This window comes from Colias philodice, chromosome 24 (genome assembly GCF_061535455.1).
Source record: "Colias philodice isolate Cphi_HAF_F1 chromosome 24, ilColPhil1 Martin Lab GWU primary, whole genome shotgun sequence".
Classification (NCBI taxonomy): Eukaryota; Metazoa; Arthropoda; class Insecta; order Lepidoptera; family Pieridae; genus Colias; species Colias philodice.
This window is the reverse complement of record NC_143109.1, coordinates 1,540,997-1,563,420: the sequence shown is the minus strand read 5'-3', so window position 1 is coordinate 1,563,420 and position 22,424 is coordinate 1,540,997. Positions and strand designations below refer to the sequence as shown.

Genomic DNA, 22,424 nt, shown 5'->3' with positions numbered 1-22,424 from the left:
TTATTTCATGTCAATCGGTTCATAAATAAAAAAGTTATGACCATTTAAGTAATCACGGCGAACATTTGCTAAGGCATTCTATACAATATGAATAACTTACATGAATAACTTTATTACGTAAATTATACGCTAAAGTTATTCCTTGACATGTCCAGATGATCATATCGAAAGTACCGTGGGGTGGGGGGGGGTTTAGCTGAGGGGGTAGTAGGGGGATCAAAGGACCTTTATTTCGATTTTTGCTAAAACATGCACAAATAGCATTATGGTTACTTCTAGGTAAATTTTCTACATAAAATGTCTTTTAAATTATGTCGTAGGTATTATATTTTTAACCCCCAACGCAAAAAGAGGGGTGTTACGTCCGCTATGTGTGTTTGCGTGTCCGTCTGTGCAACCGTAGCTCGCTAACGGGTAAAACGAATTAGTTGCGTTTTTTTTTTGTTACATTAGTTGTTCTTTGGTATAGTGTATCAAAATCGGTTCATCCATTTATTATATATAGGGGTAAAAGTGGGAATGGAAAAAATGAATGTTGTCAGTTATACCCAAGTGATTTAGGTATCAAATGAAAATAGACGACCTGTCAGAAACAATTAGTCAAATTTTATCAAAATCGGTTCATCCATTTATTTTATATAGGGGTAAAAGTAGGAATAAATAAATGAATTTTATCAAATATACTCGAGTGACGTATATAATGAAAGACATGACGTGTAAAGTACAATAAGACATATTTTATCAAAATTGGTTCATCCATTTATTGGATATAGGTATAAAAGTGGGAATAAAAAAATGAATTTTGTCAAATTGGGTATATTTGACAGTGGCATATCAAATGAAAGGGCATGACATGACGTGAGAAGTATAATGAGGCATCTAGGTATTTAATCAAAATCGGTTCATCCATTTATTGGATTTATGGGGGGCCAATTGGGGATGTAATAAAACCCGCCTTTTCTTAATTCAGTGGACTGTATTTCTTCTTAATAACGATGTACAATTTCTTGATAATAACGACGTACAATTTCTTCTTAATAACGACGTACAATAGCTTCTTATTACTATATACAATAGTAGTAGGTACACTGAGCGACGACTGTTGACCATGAGACTTCTTGCTTCTTGCTGTTGCTCAAGTGATGAGCTCTTGACTGTGCGGAGTGGTGTGTGTTATGCGGTCAAAAGTCGTTTCTCTTATACAAAACTATAGGGATTACTCCCGACGGTGGGTAAGACGCCGTACCCCGTAGGCTAGTGGTGCATTTTTACACAGTATACACCCGACGGTGGTAAAAGTGCCGCGTGCGTCTAACAAATGAATTTACTACGTTATACTTTACATAGACTCGATATAATAATAAAATATAGCAAAATAACAACGTACTATAAACTCTCTAATTACATACAATAATATCACACTAAAACATTATAAAAAGATAATCAAAAACACACTATAAAACGTTACTCTATTTCTACAATAAAAACACACGAAGGAACTTTATACATTAAAATATACTTAAGACATGGTGAAACTATTTACAAGGGGTTGTCGTCCGTAACATCCTCCCCCCGGCGCAGAACCTCGGAGCCCTCATTTAACGGGAGGACGACTAACCTCCTAACGGGTCGCCTAAAAATCCCCCCCTTGGTCCTTACGTCGGCGCTGCGCACCACCTTGTCCGTCCCTTCGTACACACGTTCTATTTGCCCTAAAGGCCACACGTTGCGCGGTAATATGCCGTCTGTTATCAACACCACGTCCCCTTTCTTGACGTTCGGTGTCGACCGTACCGCGTCTCCCCTCGGTGTAAGCGTAGGCAAATACTCCCTCACCCATCTAGCCCAGAAAGCGTCGGCTAGCGCTTGCGCAACCCTCCAAGCCCGCTTGTCCAACCGGTTACTGGAACCTATCACTGGCATACCGTCTGCCGTTCCTAGTAAGAAGTGGTTCGGAGTTAACGCTTCCGGGTCCTCAGGGTCGACTGAGACGTGCGTAAGCGGTCGCGAGTTTACCGTAAACTCGACCTCGTTCATTAACGTTTGTAGCACTTCGTCCCGGGGTGCCTGCTCGTTTAATACAACCGTCAATGCGCTCTTAACCGTACGGATTTGCCGCTCCCAGCTACCCCCTTGGTTGGGTGCGCCCGGGTCGATGAACCTCCACTTTGTTCTTTTTCCCAGTGCGCATCCTTCCAACTCTGGCAGCCACTCTGCGTAGGCGCGCCTTAATTCGACGTCGGAGCCGCGAAAGTTAGTGCCGTTATCGCTCATTATAACCGCTGGCCACCCGCGTCGCGCGGCCATCCTACGTAATGCCATTATGGCTGAGTCCGTACTCAGGCTATGTAAGATCTCTAAATGTATCGCGCGCGTGGTCATACACGTGAATAGCATTCCCCACCGTTTCTCTCTGCGCCTACCTACCGTGACCGTCATCGGGCCGAAACAATCTACTCCTGTACTCGCGAATGGACGGGAATACATGTCTAGTCGTACCCGCGGTAGGTTGCCCTTTATGGGCACACTTGGGTTGCGTCTCTTCACCGTGCATGTGACACATTTACTTATAACCGATTTTACTACGGCGCGTATACCTATTATCCAATACTTTTGCCGTAAATTATTTACTACGTGTTCGCGACCGATGTGAGCGTTTTCACCGTGTTCTTTAATGACGATGAGACGTGTGAGCGGGTGCTTGCCATTGAGTAGGACCGGCCGTTTTCTTAACTCAGGAACGTCGGCTGCGTTAATCCGTCCTCTCAAGCGCAATAGCCCGTCTTCGTCTATGCACACGTTCAACTTAAACGCGCGGCTAGTGCGCGGGACGCCTCTGCCGCACTCGAGCGCCTTGATTTCGTCTGCGAAGCTCTCTCGTTGCGCCTGCTTCAACAATGTCCGTTCTGCCTGTTCCATCAACGTTACGTCCATAGTTCGTATTTGCTTACGGCATTTAGCGACGAACAATAAAACGCGCGCTAACGCCCGGGCGCATCGGGTATACGTTGAGAACCGCGTTACGTCTATCAACGGTGTTACTACTGTCGCGTGCGCTACGATTTCGCATGAAATTGTTGTTGGCTTTCCTACGCTCTCTTGGGGCCACGTCTCGGGCGATTCTAATAAGAATCGCGGTCCCCTAAACCAGCTGTTCGTGCTCGTAAGTGCGGTATTTCCTGCTCGTGTGGCGGCGTCTGCTACGTTCTTGTCTGTTGGTACCCATCGCCACTGCTTTGCGTTTGTTAACTCGGTGATCTCGGTGAGCCTGTGCGCTACGTACGGCGTGTATCGCGCGGATTCGTTCCTAATCCAATGCAGTGCTGTCTTCGAATCGCTCCAGAATGTAGCTTCGCACGGTTCCCGATGCTCGCGCATAATTGACTCCGCTAGGCGTGCGCCTATTAGGCACGCCTGCAGCTCGAGCCGCGGTATCGTTTGCGCCTTCATGGGAGCTACTCTGGCTTTTCCTGCGATCAGCGCCACGGACACGCTGCCGTCATGGTTCACAAATCGCCAGTACGCGACCGCCGCATACGCCTGCTCGCTCGCGTCGCAAAACACATGTAATTGCCTACTTGCTATCTCTTTCTTTTCATAACAGCGCGGCAACCTCAACGCTTCTATGTACCGTATATCTGATAACCATTCGCTGAAGGCTTCAGCCTCCTCGACGGGCAATGGTTCGTCCCACGCGACTTGTTTGCGCCACAGCCCCTGCAACATAATCTTGGCTGTGACCGTATACGGGCTCAACAAGCCGAGTGGGTCGAATAACGCCATAACCGTCGCTAGCGCCTCTCGTTTGGTTGGTACGCGTTGCCCGTTCTTAATGTCGCCCGGAATCCTATTCATTGCCGTATTAAATGCTAACTCATCGCTACCCGATAACCACAAGATGCCTAGCGTTTTTTCATATGCGTGGGCGTTGGCGCCTAGCTCACGCGGAGCGCCGGCTCTATCCTCTCTACATACAGGTGCGAGTAACTCCTCTATGTTCGCGCTCCATCCTGCTAGATGGAAACCCGCGCGTTCGTAGACTTCTCTAACCTCCTGTATGGTGCGGGCGGCCACTTCCGCGGAGCTGAAGCTATCCAGCCAGTCGTCCATGTAGTGATTAAGCGTGATGGCCTCGTAAGCTAGTGCGTGGGATTCTTGATGATCTTGAGCGCATTTATTACGCACGCTGTGTGCTAAGAAAGGCGAACTCCTCGCTCCGAATATCATGGATGTCATGACGTATTTCTGCGGCGGACCTACTCGGTCGTCCCCTCGCCACAGAAAATGCTGCACCGCCACGTCTTCCGGACGTATTTTTATTCGCAAAAACATATCTCTTATGTCGGCCGATACTGCTACGGGTCGTTCCCGGAAGCGAAATAACACGCCGTTGAGCGATTGTAACAAGTCGGGCCCATCCAATAATACGTCATTGAGGCAGCGGCCTCCCACGCGCGCTGCTGCGTCGAATACTAGCCGCATCTTACCCGGTTTGTTCGGGTTCGTTACCGCGAAATGCGGTAAGTACCAAAGTCGCGTATCTAGTTCGTGCGTCGCGTGCGTGCTGCCTTCACACTTCTTGGCGTATCCTTCCTTGATGAGCCTGTCTATTTGCGCCGTATAATCTGCTTTAAAAGACGGCGATCTATCCATTTTCAACTCGATTCCTTGTAATCGTCGCCGGGCCGCTTCGTAGCTAGGTGGCATTATTATATCGTTATTCTTCCAAGGCAGTCCCACCTCATAATGCCCGTCCCTCAGCGCGACCGACGATTCGAAGGCTCGTACCGCGCGTTCATCTAACTCGCACGGTTTCACACGCATTGAAATACCTAACGCGTCTATTCCGAAATGTGCTTCCACTCTATCGCGCAGGTTTTCGTCCTCTGTGTTACTTTGAAATTCCTTATCGCTCACGACGTGTAACACCCTCTCATCGTCCCGCGTTATCGATCGGCGCGGCGCGGTCCCATGAATGACCCATCCTAACTGGGTAAGTGACGCCGCCGGTTCGTCATTCCCGCCGACCAATAAGCGTCGCGAAACGATTAAGTGCCAGTTGTCCGTTCCAATTAGTATTTTAGGCGTCGCGTTTTCGTAGCACAAGTCACGTGACCTTAACGATGTTAGGTGCGAGTGTACTAAATACTCGGCTCGCACCGTCTGACTACCGATACGCAAGTCTCTCATCGTATGCGCTTTTATTTGTTTGAAATCGCTCTGGCCGCGGCCGCGTACACTAATCTCTACTTTCCTGCTTTCGTTCTCATTCGTAGCAGACGAGATACCCCTTATACTTAGCGGCTGCGTTGGCCCCTGTGCGCGCACGATGTTTGCGAGTTCATCGTCTATCAAGGTGACTGTGGACCCTTCATCCAGTAGCGCGTACGTCTCTACTTCACCGCCAGCGCCTCTGACGGTGATAGGACAAACTTTAAGTAGTACTTTACTGAGAGCCGTCGTGGCGTGGATGGACGCCGTATGTACGGCTACGTCCTCGCTGTGTTCGCTTTCACGTTCGCTATTTTTCTTTTCTTGTAAATGTAATAACGCGTGATGACCTTCCCGGCACTCTTCCGTGCCACAGCGTTTTGCTTTGCATCGAAAACGTCTGTGTTTGCTATTCAGACACTGGAAACATACGTGTGTCTCTTTCGCCCATTCCCATCGTTTTTGAACTGGCATCGCTAATAGCTTTTTACACGTAAACGTCTTATGCTCCGCCCCGCAACAAAAGCATACGTCCTTACTCTCCACCGCCGCGGTGGCGTATACTTTCATCGGTTTGCGTTCGTTACGTTGTGCCGGCTCGTTATACCTACCGATGCTTCGACCGCCTATAGCGAGCCCCGAGGACGCGAAAGTGTGCCTTAGACTCCTATCCGCCTCTCGCATAAGGAAGCGTGATAGTGTCGTAATCTCTGGCTCCGCGTAATTTCCATGGTCTTCCGCATAATCGCACCAGCGTGACCGCATGTGCGGGCTCAACTTGTCTACTACCGTTCGCGCTAACATCGGGTTTTGCAAGTATCCTCGCTCATCTAGACACGATATTATCGTAACTATATTTTGCAACTTTATCGCGAACTGATTTATTTCGTTGGGCGCGGTCCCTAAACGCGGCAGACGCTTAATGTCCTCTAAAGCGCCGTCTATAATAACCTCCGGTCTCCCAAAACATTGCTCTAATGTCTTTAGTATAACGTCCGGGTCGTTCGCTGTAAACAATAACGCGGATACGGCTTGCCTCGCTTCTCCTTTTAAGCAAGACCTTAAGCGTGCTATATTCTCGCTTGCCGTGAACCTATACTGCGCGTTTGTTTCTACATACGCTGCTTTAAACGGTAGCCATTCGCCCGGGGCCCCGTTAAAGCCTGGCAACTCCATAGCTTGCCTTGATGTCGGTCGATTCCTCGTTAGATGCTCTAACGTAACCGCGAGTTTTTCTATATCGCTCTGTCGCCGCGGCGACGGTGATCGTTGGTCCCTATGCCTATCCGGTACGCGACGAGACGTCAGCTCACGAATCCCTGTAGTACTCCGCCGTGCCTCTGGCGAGTGGTTCCGCGGCGTCTTCGCCTCTGCTCCTATCGCGGCTCTGGGGATTTCCGGCTCCCCCCGTGGCATGCTTCGCTCTAACCAATCGTTCACGCGATGTTTAATAATCTCTCCCTCAACGCTTTCCCTATCCGTTTCTTCCCGAATATCGACGACGTCCGCCTCGAGTCGTTTTCGTTCTAAATCGGCCTCGATGCGTAGCTCTTCCCGCCTAAATGCAGCTAGCTTTTCCGCGGTTTCTAACTCTCGCCGTTTGATCCTAGCCGTTACGCTCACTGTCGAGCGTTGTGATCTAACCGATGGCGCCGCGGTGCGCCTAGCTTGCGTTCCTACTATCGTCGCGGGTGTCGTCATCGCGGGTGTCGTCGTGCCTACCCCAACGTGTGTGTCCGGGACTTCAAAGGTGTCGGTTGATGCCGACGCAGGACCTTCGGCGTGTACCCTATTCGCGTCCCCCGTAGTCTGACTGCGCGTTGTTGGCATCTTCTTCGGGCGCTGGTGCCCCCCTACCTGCCTAACTGGCCCTAACAGACCTTCAGGAGGGCTCGGCTCGCACCGAGATATGCTCCTTCAGGGATGGAATATAAGGATAGGAAAGGGAGGGCCTACCCGGCAGAGAGTGCTGGAAAGTACTGGGTGCTCTGTCACCGGCGGGAGTGTCCGGTGCTTTTGGCAGTACCTACAGTCCGGTCCCAATACCGTCCAACACCTTACCGGCGTAGCAGTGCTTTTCGGTTCGACGCCCGTTGCGCCTTTCGACTGAACCGGCAGTGTCACACCACGCACTGCACCACTGTCTTGCAACAGCGTTAAGCTCTGAATTCACAGCCTTTGACACCGTTAGGTGCTGTGAATTAGAGGCGCGGTGAAAACCGCGTTTTTTAATTGAAGCTGGATCACCACGATGCCGCTGACTCGCTGCGCTGACTCGCTGCGCTGACTCGCTGCGTTGCTCGCTGTGCTGGCTCGCTGCGCTGACTCGTTGCGCCGCTCTGCACTGCAAACGCCTGCCCGTCGCACCGTTGGGTGATCTTGATGTTACTTGGGTCTCTTCGGTCTTCAACCAGGTCTTCTTAACGCTCGTACCGGTTTCTTATTGATCCGGCTTCCGAAGGGCCAACCTCTATGGGGGGCCAATTGGGGATGTAATAAAACCCGCCTTTTCTTAATTCAGTGGACTGTATTTCTTCTTAATAACGATGTACAATTTCTTGATAATAACGACGTACAATTTCTTCTTAATAACGACGTACAATAGCTTCTTATTACTATATACAATAGTAGTAGGTACACTGAGCGACGACTGTTGACCATGAGACTTCTTGCTTCTTGCTGTTGCTCAAGTGATGAGCTCTTGACTGTGCGGAGTGGTGTGTGTTATGCGGTCAAAAGTCGTTTCTCTTATACAAAACTATAGGGATTACTCCCGACGGTGGGTAAGACGCCGTACCCCGTAGGCTAGTGGTGCATTTTTACACAGTATACACCCGACGGTGGTAAAAGTGCCGCGTGCGTCTAACAAATGAATTTACTACGTTATACTTTACATAGACTCGATATAATAATAAAATATAGCAAAATAACAACGTACTATAAACTCTCTAATTACATACAATAATATCACACTAAAACATTATAAAAAGATAATCAAAAACACACTATAAAACGTTACTCTATTTCTACAATAAAAACACACGAAGGAACTTTATACATTAAAATATACTTAAGACATGGTGAAACTATTTACAAGGGGTTGTCGTCCGTAACAGGATTATAGCGGTAAAAGTTGGAATGAATAATCGAATGTGGTCAAATAATATACTCAAGCGGCATATCAATTGACGTCTGAATTACAATTAGTCATGTTTTATCAAAATCGGTTCATCTGTTTATTACATATAGGGCACCTTAGGGGTGATATAGTGGGGATAAATAATCCAAATGGAGCACAAAACGAAAGGATATGACGTGTACATATAGGTACAATTAGACATGGTTTACATCAAAATCGGTTCTGCCATTTACTAGGGGTGAAAGGGAAAAGTTGAAAGTCTGTGAAAGTAGAAGGATATGGGAGCGGGAGGATAGCCATACCCTGGAAATTTTGAACTCTTTTGTACCTAAGTTTTTTTAGCTCAGTTTAGTAATAAATTTTACTAACAGTTATTTTGTGTTATTATTTATTTTATTTATTAACTGTAAAATAATCTGTAAGTACTTATAATTTAGTTGTTTATGGTAGTACGTGTTTCAAGACGTGTTTACTCAATAATTGTGTGTTAATTAGTAACTACTATGCAGTCACTATTCCACGCGGACGAAGTCGCGGGCACAGCTAGTGGTACATAAAATTGTTTAAAAAAAAAAAAAAAAAAACTAAAACTTTCATGCCCGGTAGTCCAGAGCATTTGATACCTTCACGCTTTTCTTAAAAAACAATCTTGACCACAATCTTGACAGACAGACAAACGGATAACAAAGTGTATTAAGGGTTCAAAATTTTTCTATTGTGGTTCGGAACCCTAAAAAAACCTGCATTGGACCTTGGGCCTTCAACTTTTTTCATTACAAATTTTATCCAAATAAGCTATGGTTTATCCATGAAAGATAAACAGACATACAGACTTTCGCGATAATTATACTAGTACGGATACATGTATAGTACAGTTTTAATTGGCAAAATTGGTTTGTCTGAATGAGATCATATTGCGACCTTCAATTATTTGGCATTTTGAAGCAAAGAATTTTTATATGGGCTTTAAAGGTATAGGTAGGTACGTCGAGTTACAATACTGACTGGGTTGATTGATTTTGTATTTTTATTATTTTGTGAATAACATTTTTAGTGTTTGTTTTATAAATTTTTTAATGGGATCATAACTCCATATAAACGTATGTAAGTAACTAGGTAATAAGAAACATAATTACATAATACATATTGAAATGGTTTGGTTGCTGCAGGTTCGTAATAGCATGTAATATGTACATAATACATATAGGTAGTTAATATAATTTCATTCATTCATTAATTTAACTAACTTCGTAAGTAATATAAGTTATGAATTATTAATCGCAAGGTAAAATAACCTTTAAAGGCCCTCCATGTAGGAGGGCTCGGCCCTCTCAAATTCAGATCGTGGTCAACCGCAGAGTGAACTTTAGATATTCACTATTCATATTGTTATAATTAAACTAAGATGTTGTTTGCAACATTGTTTGTTGGTTTTGTTCTTTATTACTAGCGGTTCGTACCGGCTATCCCCGTGTCAACACCAGAATTAAAAACACTTATTTGGTAGCTTTCTTTTATTCACGTGTAAAGTTTTCTACTGGTTAAAATAAATAAAAAAAAACATTGGCTTCGAAGAATATTTTATAAAGCTTCATTTTTTCCTAACGTCATTTAGCAAAACAAAAGTTGAAAAAGGGCCACCGCGCCGGCTTAAAAAGACACCAATTTACAAATGTGCTCTATAAATTCTTAAAATTTCGAAATATACCTAAGTACTTATTTAACAAGCGACATAACCAAAGACATAACATAATATTATAATTATTATTAACAATTATAATATAGACACATCACACTGACATATGCACGACATATGTATTATGTATGTATTATGTACCTAACTTTTACTCTCAAATCTCAAGTGCTTCATTGGTTGAATGCCCTTTCGACCGCTGATCGGTCAAAAACCTAAACAATTAGCACATTTTTATTGCTTTCCCTTCAAGAATGAGTAATCGCTAATTACTTCACATTATTTTAGCACTTACAAGCAAGTATTGTATCATATGGAACGGTTTATTTGAGTTGAGTTGAGTTATTTCGATACAAATGTGCACGTAGAATTTAAATTAACATTTTACATGTTCATATTAGACAATTTGTTTTAAAATTATAAATAGGTACCAATCACAGATCACAGAAACTAAAGGAGATCTCTATGGTACCAATAGACATAATATTTTTTACATTCATTATGTAGTGTCACGTCATTTCATAAACTATTAACGTCAAAACAAAGACAGGCTAATATAATTAATTACTGCTTTTTATTACCTTCATGTTTGCCGTGTTGGGCGTGAAATTATTTAGATAATAATGTATTATTTAAGGCCCATTTAATTTATTTTTTTCAGTATTTTTAAATATGCAGTTTGGATAATAAAATATCTTAAATGATTGTTAACTACAAAATAATTTGAACATATTATTTGTGAGTTCGATTAATTTTTATCCCAATAGTATCAAGTCAATAACCTTCTATGTGCAATTGAGTAACAACTGTCATAGATAACACTGATAACAGCATATTCTTCTTTATTCTTTAATTTACATACAGCAGTAACTGCGTGTATTCGAATCACGGTTAGGACTAATAAAAATGTTTTGCTCTATCAGGACACAGAAGGTTGATCACTTGTTTGCAAAAAAAGTCGATCAGGGAAATATTAGTACATATTCTGCCCATCCCATACCATCTTAATTATCATGAACCAACTTTTGTTTTTGACTGTACCTACCTTTAGTTAACTGTTTACTCGACACTCGTGTATTTGCCTCATTAACATACACAATTTATAGCATAATGTATGTAAGTAGTAAATATTCGAATGACATTCAAGTAAAATCACGATATGACATCACTAGGTCGGGACAGGTTATAACACAAATATGGCTAAAGAGGTCAAGTGCATTATCCATAATCTTATCTGTTTGCCATTTATTATAAAGAGCTCAGTTTATATATTCGTGAAGTACAAAATATTATCTCTAAACTATGAATCGGTTAGAAAATTACGGCATTATACAAAAATATTAGGGTTTCTAGGTGCCTGTCCTGACAATTTTTTTTTGTATAATAATATAATATAGAATTTTCACTCATTTATATTATTTTTGTTTGGGCATTTATTAAATCATTCAAATGACTTTGCTTCATATAAAATAAATATTGCAGACTTTATTTACTTATTATTTAGTTGCGAACTTTACAGTCATATAGGTAGTTTGATCTGATAATCATAAGACGACAATAAAACACTTCGTATGCATACATCAGAAAAAGTACTTAGCAAGAAACTCTCTTCTTCAAAAAATAATGACTTAGTTATGGTTATACTCAAACTCCTTTTCTGTTTGTCAATACCTATTATACGACATTCAACCGTGTTTTGCTCAAGCAGGCAATGATCCATAAATTATGTTTTTACTCGTCCAAATTATCATAAAAATTCCTTGTTTTTTTGCATAACATGTACAAACGGCTTAGCAGATTAGTTTTATAATAGCTGAGATAAAAACCTAATGAATATCTTGGTCATATAAATACCAGGAGATACATACGCTGATATTATTCCTCCCGACTTGTATTCATAGGTACATATATACTTTATAGCCCCCATCAAGCGATTCCGGGGCTATTACCGTCAGATCAATCACTTTTACGGGCCCCAATTCAGAAGCAATTTTAACCATTATTGTACAAATCATAAGATGTTATATCGCTTGCAGTAAATAAAGGTACAAATTGATGATTGCTCGTAGGTGTAAAATCATTATGTCAGCAAGCGTTGACAAGGACGAGGTAGCGGTTTTTTTGTGTGGGTTTAATGTCTTATGTAACTGAGAATTGATGAAAACTATATAGACCGGGAGATACTGACACAAAATTTCGAGTCATTTGTAACAGGATGGCGGTTCTACAGGGGTCTTAGTACGCAATGACAAAAAGAAAAACGATGGTGTGAACGCTGGTACCGGCGGCTTAGTCGCGTGGGCGTTAGTCGAACTCGTCGGAAAAATAGCGAAGTCAAACGATTTGTAACACAAAAATTTTAGAATTTACCGATAGCCCATAAAAAAGAAGTAGGCGGTAGTGTCATGCCATACTTTTCCGGTGTGACTTACAGCCCGCCATACCGACGCGAATGTGTTGATTTAAAAAAAACAATTCAACCATTTGTACCAGGCTAACTTTTGCACAGGTAACCATCGTCGTGCAGCCATTTACGAAAATCGCCATGCCATACTTTTCGGACGATTCCAAATGGTCGCCATACCGCCGAAAATCTGCAATTTTTTTTTTTCGCCGAACCATTTGTAACACTCTAAATTTTTTTTTCAACAACTCCTGAATGATTATAAATAGAAGTGTGATAATGCCATACCTGTGGGAGGTGGCGAATGTGTATAAGATTTTTTTTTTATTGTATGATTTTATTCGTATTTTGAACGATTTGTAACAGTATGGCATTAATATTTCCTATAAGTTTGAGGTTCAACAAATATAAATACAAAATTTCAAAGATCTAGGTGGTAGAAATCTTCACTTCTATAAATTAATAATAAATTTATTTATGAAGTATGGCAGCACTTTTTCCCCCTACTAGAAGTATGGCAAATATAATAATGGTCACATTTTATCAAATACTCTCCAAAAATCCAAATGCAATACTGGTACAAAAAGTTTGGCGAAAAAAAAAATTTTTTGCAGATTTTCGGCGGTATGGCGACCATTTGGAATCGTCCGAAAAGTATGGTATGGTGATTTTCGTAAATGGCTACACGACGATGGTTACCTGTGCAAAAGTTAGCCTGGTACAAATGGTTGAATTGTTTTTTTTTAAATCAACACATTTGCGTCGGTATGGCGGGCTGTAAGTCACACCGGAAAAGTATGGCATGACACTACCGCCTACTTCTTTTTATGGGCTATCGGTAAATTCTAAAATTTTTGTGTTACAAATCGTTTGACTTTCGCTATTTTTACGACGAGTTCGACTAACGCCCACGCGACTAAGCCACCGGTATCAGTGTTCACTCCATCATTTTTCTTTTTGTCATTGCGTACTAAGACCCCTGTAGAACCGCCATCCTGTTACAAATGACTCGAAATTTTGTGTCAGTATCTCCCGGTCTATAGAATTATTTAAGTACAATTTGTATCTACTGAGATTGCCTTCTCAGTATGTTGAACTAATGACCAAGAAGATAGGTAATCAACATTGATATTTGCAAATAATGACAAAGAAAGTAGAAGATCAAAATGAATATCTTTTGAAGCTATCAAAACATTTGAAACCTGTAAAACTAAATAATAAACATAGGTAGTAATGTTTACTTTTTGTTGCAAATTGCAATGTCCATTTATGTGTTTACAAACTTTGAATAGGTGGGTAGCTGTGTAATTAAACCCCGTAAAATTGTATTGATTTCGAAATTCCCAGTAAATATAATCTTTACGTAGGAATTATGCTATTCTTCAAAAAAAATTTACGTGAAGTATAATTATACTAAGAATGGTGGCATCCATTATTTTCGGCGATTAGTTACAGTTCACACCTAAATGATGAAACATTATAAATATAGATTGGCATATACTGTTCACTTCTAACGAAACATTAACAGTCCCACGTGAGGCAGTAAAAATAACGTGTTTGTCCACTCAAACCTGTGGGCGAAGCACGCCCGCCCACAAAGGTTTTGCAACTAAAGGCGCCGCAGTTCCTACCCTATTTGCTAGACTAGAGAAAGGGCTACACTAAAATGACTGCACTATAATTGTTACGGACGACAACCCCTTGTAAATAGTTTCACCATGTCTTAAGTATATTTTAATGTATAAAGTTCCTTCGTGTGTTTTTATTGTAGAAATAGAGTAACGTTTTATAGTGTGTTTTTGATTATCTTTTTATAATGTTTTAGTGTGATATTATTGTATGTAATTAGAGAGTTTATAGTACGTTGTTATTTTGCTATATTTTATTATTATATCGAGTCTATGTAAAGTATAACGTAGTAAATTCATTTGTTAGACGCACGCGGCACTTTTACCACCGTCGGGTGTATACTGTGTAAAAATGCACCACTAGCCTACGGGGTACGGCGTCTTACCCACCGTCGGGAGTAATCCCTATAGTTTTGTATAAGAGAAACGACTTTTGACCGCATAACACACACCACTCCGCACAGTCAAGAGCTCATCACTTGAGCAACAGCAAGAAGCAAGAAGTCTCATGGTCAACAGTCGTCGCTCAGTGTACCTACTACTATTGTATATAGTAATAAGAAGCTATTGTACGTCGTTATTAAGAAGAAATTGTACGTCGTTATTATCAAGAAATTGTACATCGTTATTAAGAAGAAATACAGTCCACTGAATTAAGAAAAGGCGGGTTTTATTACATCCCCAATTGGCCCCCCATAGAGGTTGGCCCTTCGGAAGCCGGATCAATAAGAAACCGGTACGAGCGTTAAGAAGACCTGGTTGAAGACCGAAGAGACCCAAGTAACATCAAGATCACCCAACGGTGCGACGGGCAGGCGTTTGCAGTGCAGAGCGGCGCAACGAGTCAGCGCAGCGAGCCAGCACAGCGAGCAACGCAGCGAGTCAGCGCAGCGAGTCAGCGCAGCGAGTCAGCGGCATCGTGGTGATCCAGCTTCAATTAAAAAACGCGGTTTTCACCGCGCCTCTAATTCACAGCACCTAACGGTGTCAAAGGCTGTGAATTCAGAGCTTAACGCTGTTGCAAGACAGTGGTGCAGTGCGTGGTGTGACACTGCCGGTTCAGTCGAAAGGCGCAACGGGCGTCGAACCGAAAAGCACTGCTACGCCGGTAAGGTGTTGGACGGTATTGGGACCGGACTGTAGGTACTGCCAAAAGCACCGGACACTCCCGCCGGTGACAGAGCACCCAGTACTTTCCAGCACTCTCTGCCGGGTAGGCCCTCCCTTTCCTATCCTTATATTCCATCCCTGAAGGAGCATATCTCGGTGCGAGCCGAGCCCTCCTGAAGGTCTGTTAGGGCCAGTTAGGCAGGTAGGGGGGCACCAGCGCCCGAAGAAGATGCCAACAACGCGCAGTCAGACTACGGGGGACGCGAATAGGGTACACGCCGAAGGTCCTGCGTCGGCATCGACCGACACCTTTGAAGTCCCGGACACACACGTTGGGGTAGGCACGACGACACCCGCGATGACGACACCCGCGACGATAGTAGGAACGCAAGCTAGGCGCACCGCGGCGCCATCGGTTAGATCACAACGCTCGACAGTGAGCGTAACGGCTAGGATCAAACGGCGAGAGTTAGAAACCGCGGAAAAGCTAGCTGCATTTAGGCGGGAAGAGCTACGCATCGAGGCCGATTTAGAACGAAAACGACTCGAGGCGGACGTCGTCGATATTCGGGAAGAAACGGATAGGGAAAGCGTTGAGGGAGAGATTATTAAACATCGCGTGAACGATTGGTTAGAGCGAAGCATGCCACGGGGGGAGCCGGAAATCCCCAGAGCCGCGATAGGAGCAGAGGCGAAGACGCCGCGGAACCACTCGCCAGAGGCACGGCGGAGTACTACAGGGATTCGTGAGCTGACGTCTCGTCGCGTACCGGATAGGCATAGGGACCAACGATCACCGTCGCCGCGGCGACAGAGCGATATAGAAAAACTCGCGGTTACGTTAGAGCATCTAACGAGGAATCGACCGACATCAAGGCAAGCTATGGAGTTGCCAGGCTTTAACGGGGCCCCGGGCGAATGGCTACCGTTTAAAGCAGCGTATGTAGAAACAAACGCGCAGTATAGGTTCACGGCAAGCGAGAATATAGCACGCTTAAGGTCTTGCTTAAAAGGAGAAGCGAGGCAAGCCGTATCCGCGTTATTGTTTACAGCGAACGACCCGGACGTTATACTAAAGACATTAGAGCAATGTTTTGGGAGACCGGAGGTTATTATAGACGGCGCTTTAGAGGACATTAAGCGTCTGCCGCGTTTAGGGACCGCGCCCAACGAAATAAATCAGTTCGCGATAAAGTTGCAAAATATAGTTACGATAATATCGTGTCTAGATGAGCGAGGATACTTGCAAAACCCGATGTTAGCGCGAACGGTAGTAGACAAGTTGAGCCCGCACATGCGGTCACGCTGGTGCGATTATGCGGAAGACCATGGAAATTACGCGGAGCCAGAGATTACGACACTATCACGCTTCCTTATGCGAGAGGCGGATAGGAGTCTAAGGCACACTTTCGCGTCCTCGGGGCTCGCTATAGGCGGTCGAAGCATCGGTAGGTATAACGAGCCGGCACAACGTAACGAACGCAAACCGATGAAAGTATACGCCACCGCGGCGGTGGAGAGTAAGGACGTATGCTTTTGTTGCGGGGCGGAGCATAAGACGTTTACGTGTAAAAAGCTATTAGCGATGCCAGTTCAAAAACGATGGGAATGGGCGAAAGAGACACACGTATGTTTCCAGTGTCTAAATAGCAAACACAGACGTTTTCGATGCAAAGCAAAACGCTGTGGCACGGAGGAGTGCCGGGAAGGTCATCACGCGTTATTACATTTGCAAGAAAAGAAAAATAGCGAACGTGAAAGCGAACACAGCGAGGACGTAGCCGTACATACGGCGTCCATCCACGCCACGACGGCTCTCAGTAAAGTACTACTTAAAGTTTGTCCTATCACCGTCAGAGGCGCTGGCGGTGAAGTAGAGACGTACGCGCTACTGGATGAAGGGTCCACAGTCACCTTGATAGACGACGAACTCGCAAACATCGTGCGCGCACAGGGGCCAACGCAGCCGCTAAGTATAAGGGGTATCTCGTCTGCTACGAATGAGAACGAAAGTAGAAAAGTAGAGATTAGTATACGCGGCCGCGGCCAGAGCGATTTCAAACAAATAAAAGCGCATACGATGAGAGACTTGCGTATCGGTAGTCAGACGGTGCGAGCCGAGTATCTAGTACACTCGCACCTAACATCGTTAAGGTCACGTGACTTGTGCTACGAAAACGCGACGCCTAAAATACTAATTGGAACGGACAACTGGCACTTAATCGTTTCGCGACGCTTATTGGTCGGCGGGAATGACGAACCGGCGGCGTCACTTACCCAGTTAGGATGGGTCATTCATGGGACCGCGCCGCGCCGATCGATAACGCGGGACGATGAGAGGGTGTTACACGTCGTGAGCGATAAGGAATTTCAAAGTAACACAGAGGACGAAAACCTGCGCGATAGAGTGGAAGCACATTTCGGAATAGACGCGTTAGGTATTTCAATGCGTGTGAAACCGTGCGAGTTAGATGAACGCGCGGTACGAGCCTTCGAATCGTCGGTCGCGCTGAGGGACGGGCATTATGAGGTGGGACTGCCTTGGAAGAATAACGATATAATAATGCCACCTAGCTACGAAGCGGCCCGGCGACGATTACAAGGAATCGAGTTGAAAATGGATAGATCGCCGTCTTTTAAAGCAGATTATACGGCGCAAATAGACAGGCTCATCAAGGAAGGATACGCCAAGAAGTGTGAAGGCAGCACGCACGCGACGCACGAACTAGATACGCGACTTTGGTACTTACCGCATTTCGCGGTAACGAACCCGAACAAACCGGGTAAGATGCGGCTAGTATTCGACGCAGCAGCGCGCGTGGGAGGCCGCTGCCTCAATGACGTATTATTGGATGGGCCCGACTTGTTACAATCGCTCAACGGCGTGTTATTTCGCTTCCGGGAACGACCCGTAGCAGTATCGGCCGACATAAGAGATATGTTTTTGCGAATAAAAATACGTCCGGAAGACGTGGCGGTGCAGCATTTTCTGTGGCGAGGGGACGACCGAGTAGGTCCGCCGCAGAAATACGTCATGACATCCATGATATTCGGAGCGAGGAGTTCGCCTTTCTTAGCACACAGCGTGCGTAATAAATGCGCTCAAGATCATCAAGAATCCCACGCACTAGCTTACGAGGCCATCACGCTTAATCACTACATGGACGACTGGCTGGATAGCTTCAGCTCCGCGGAAGTGGCCGCCCGCACCATACAGGAGGTTAGAGAAGTCTACGAACGCGCGGGTTTCCATCTAGCAGGATGGAGCGCGAACATAGAGGAGTTACTCGCACCTGTATGTAGAGAGGATAGAGCCGGCGCTCCGCGTGAGCTAGGTGCCAACGCCCACGCATATGAAAAAACGTTAGGCATCCTGTGGTTATCGGGTAGCGATGAGTTAGCATTTAATACGGCAATGAATAGGATTCCGGGCGACATTAAGAACGGGCAACGCGTACCAACCAAGCGAGAGGCGCTAGCGACGGTTATGGCGTTATTCGACCCACTCGGCTTGTTGAGCCCGTATACGGTCACAGCCAAGATTATGTTGCAGGGGCTGTGGCGCAAACAAGTCGCGTGGGACGAACCATTGCCCGTCGAGGAGGCTGAAGCCTTCAGCGAATGGTTATCAGATATACGGTACATAGAAGCGTTGAGGTTGCCGCGCTGTTATGAAAAGAAAGAGATAGCAAGTAGGCAATTACATGTGTTTTGCGACGCGAGCGAGCAGGCGTATGCGGCGGTCGCGTACTGGCGATTTGTGAACCATGACGGCAGCGTGTCCGTGGCGCTGATCGCAGGAAAAGCCAGAGTAGCTCCCATGAAGGCGCAAACGATACCGCGGCTCGAGCTGCAGGCGTGCCTAATAGGCGCACGCCTAGCGGAGTCAATTATGCGCGAGCATCGGGAACCGTGCGAAGCTACATTCTGGAGCGATTCGAAGACAGCACTGCATTGGATTAGGAACGAATCCGCGCGATACACGCCGTACGTAGCGCACAGGCTCACCGAGATCACCGAGTTAACAAACGCAAAGCAGTGGCGATGGGTACCAACAGACAAGAACGTAGCAGACGCCGCCACACGAGCAGGAAATACCGCACTTACGAGCACGAACAGCTGGTTTAGGGGACCGCGATTCTTATTAGAATCGCCCGAGACGTGGCCTCAGGAGAGCGTAGGAAAACCAACAACAATTTCATGCGAAATCGTAGCGCACGCGACCGTAGTAACACCGTTGATAGACGTAACGCGGTTCTCAACGTATACCCGATGCGCCCGGGCGTTAGCGCGCGTTTTATTGTTCGTCGCTAAATGCCGTAAGCAAATACGAACTATGGACGTAACGTTGATGGAACAGGCGGAACGGACGTTGTTGAAGCAGGCGCAACGAGAGAGCTTCGCAGACGAAATCAAGGCGCTCGAGTGCGGCAGAGGCGTCCCGCGCACTAGCCGCGCGTTTAAGTTGAACGTGTGCATAGACGAAGACGGGCTATTGCGCTTGAGAGGACGGATTAACGCAGCCGACGTTCCTGAGTTAAGAAAACGGCCGGTCCTACTCAATGGCAAGCACCCGCTCACACGTCTCATCGTCATTAAAGAACACGGTGAAAACGCTCACATCGGTCGCGAACACGTAGTAAATAATTTACGGCAAAAGTATTGGATAATAGGTATACGCGCCGTAGTAAAATCGGTTATAAGTAAATGTGTCACATGCACGGTGAAGAGACGCAACCCAAGTGTGCCCATAAAGGGCAACCTACCGCGGGTACGACTAGACATGTATTCCCGTCCATTCGCGAGTACAGGAGTAGATTGTTTCGGCCCGATGACGGTCACGGTAGGTAGGCGCAGAGAGAAACGGTGGGGAATGCTATTCACGTGTATGACCACGCGCGCGATACATTTAGAGATCTTACATAGCCTGAGTACGGACTCAGCCATAATGGCATTACGTAGGATGGCCGCGCGACGCGGGTGGCCAGCGGTTATAATGAGCGATAACGGCACTAACTTTCGCGGCTCCGACGTCGAATTAAGGCGCGCCTACGCAGAGTGGCTGCCAGAGTTGGAAGGATGCGCACTGGGAAAAAGAACAAAGTGGAGGTTCATCGACCCGGGCGCACCCAACCAAGGGGGTAGCTGGGAGCGGCAAATCCGTACGGTTAAGAGCGCATTGACGGTTGTATTAAACGAGCAGGCACCCCGGGACGAAGTGCTACAAACGTTAATGAACGAGGTCGAGTTTACGGTAAACTCGCGACCGCTTACGCACGTCTCAGTCGACCCTGAGGACCCGGAAGCGTTAACTCCGAACCACTTCTTACTAGGAACGGCAGACGGTATGCCAGTGATAGGTTCCAGTAACCGGTTGGACAAGCGGGCTTGGAGGGTTGCGCAAGCGCTAGCCGACGCTTTCTGGGCTAGATGGGTGAGGGAGTATTTGCCTACGCTTACACCGAGGGGAGACGCGGTACGGTCGACACCGAACGTCAAGAAAGGGGACGTGGTGTTGATAACAGACGGCATATTACCGCGCAACGTGTGGCCTTTAGGGCAAATAGAACGTGTGTACGAAGGGACGGACAAGGTGGTGCGCAGCGCCGACGTAAGGACCAAGGGGGGGATTTTTAGGCGACCCGTTAGGAGGTTAGTCGTCCTCCCGTTAAATGAGGGCTCCGAGGTTCTGCGCCGGGGGGAGGATGTTACGGACGACAACCCCTTGTAAATAGTTTCACCATGTCTTAAGTATATTTTAATGTATAAAGTTCCTTCGTGTGTTTTTATTGTAGAAATAGAGTAACGTTTTATAGTGTGTTTTTGATTATCTTTTTATAATGTTTTAGTGTGATATTATTGTATGTAATTAGAGAGTTTATAGTACGTTGTTATTTTGCTATATTTTATTATTATATCGAGTCTATGTAAAGTATAACGTAGTAAATTCATTTGTTAGACGCACGCGGCACTTTTACCACCGTCGGGTGTATACTGTGTAAAAATGCACCACTAGCCTACGGGGTACGGCGTCTTACCCACCGTCGGGAGTAATCCCTATAGTTTTGTATAAGAGAAACGACTTTTGACCGCATAACACACACCACTCCGCACAGTCAAGAGCTCATCACTTGAGCAACAGCAAGAAGCAAGAAGTCTCATGGTCAACAGTCGTCGCTCAGTGTACCTACTACTATTGTATATAGTAATAAGAAGCTATTGTACGTCGTTATTAAGAAGAAATTGTACGTCGTTATTATCAAGAAATTGTACATCGTTATTAAGAAGAAATACAGTCCACTGAATTAAGAAAAGGCGGGTTTTATTACATCCCCAATTGGCCCCCCATAATAATAATATAACTAATGTACCTATGTAACATAACAATGTTCGATAGGGAGGATCCTGTTGAAAGAAATCACAAAAGTCACAGAACAACTGATTGCCTGAAAGTTTTTTTGAACCGAAACTCATGAATCATGAGTTTCGGTTACATGATAGTAATTATTATGAACTCGAATAAGTAATTTGGATTCGTAATATCAATAAGAAATGGCAATCACTAAATAAGGAGCTTATGTCAATAAATATAAAAAGTTAGTCTACATTGTTTTGTATGATATGAAGGAAAGTCAGAATTCAAAAAACTTTTTAGGTCACGGTTCTGGATATGCACTCGGAAATATTTATTCTGGATTCCTTGAAGCATGTTTTGCTTATTTCTTTAAGTTTCAAGAGCACGTAAATTGTTCCAGATTGAGACCGCTTGAAGGTTGAATTCCCGATAAAAATAGAAGAAAACTAAGCTCATTCTTGTTCTTAATTTAAAAACGGTGTTAGGGAATGTCTGGAAATGTTGTAGACTGCATAAAGCATTTGATTTTTTTATTATAACTTGTATGTTTAACAAAAAGTAGTTCAAAAGTAGCCTCCCTACTTAGGTACTAGTTACTACGATCATAATCTATATGCTCAAGGCTGAATAACATTTTAGCCATAGACCAATTTTCAATAGAAGAAAATACAGCATATTCCGGTACATACCTAGGTAGTAACTCAAAAGAAAAAGATTAAAAAAATCGAATTTTATATAAAGACCCATCTTCTGCAATTGTGAGTAATGACTATAATGACGCTGTGATGACTCAAATATTTCTTAATTAAATAGCTTGTTCACAATTCAAAATAAATCTTATTCAATTCACCACACCAATATTATGACCCAACACGTAATAATAA

The 22,424-nt window shown here is 44.7% G+C and overlaps 2 protein-coding genes across 2 annotated transcripts in view; one reads left to right on the top strand and one right to left on the bottom strand.

Moving 5' to 3' along the window:
* The window catches only part of LOC149477617 (uncharacterized), a 59,209-nt gene that overhangs the window by 14,215 nt on the left and 22,570 nt on the right, over positions 1 to 22,424 (top strand). The window lies entirely within an intron of this gene.
* Positions 933 to 18,230, bottom strand: LOC149477618 (uncharacterized). Its single transcript, XM_089710097.1, has 2 exons — positions 18,095 to 18,230; positions 933 to 4,445 (listed from the first exon to the last, which is right to left on the bottom strand). The coding sequence occupies exons 1-2, from the start codon at positions 18,228 to 18,230 to the stop codon at positions 1,540 to 1,542; spliced, it is 3,042 nt and encodes a 1,013-aa protein (XP_089566223.1). The 3' UTR covers positions 933 to 1,539.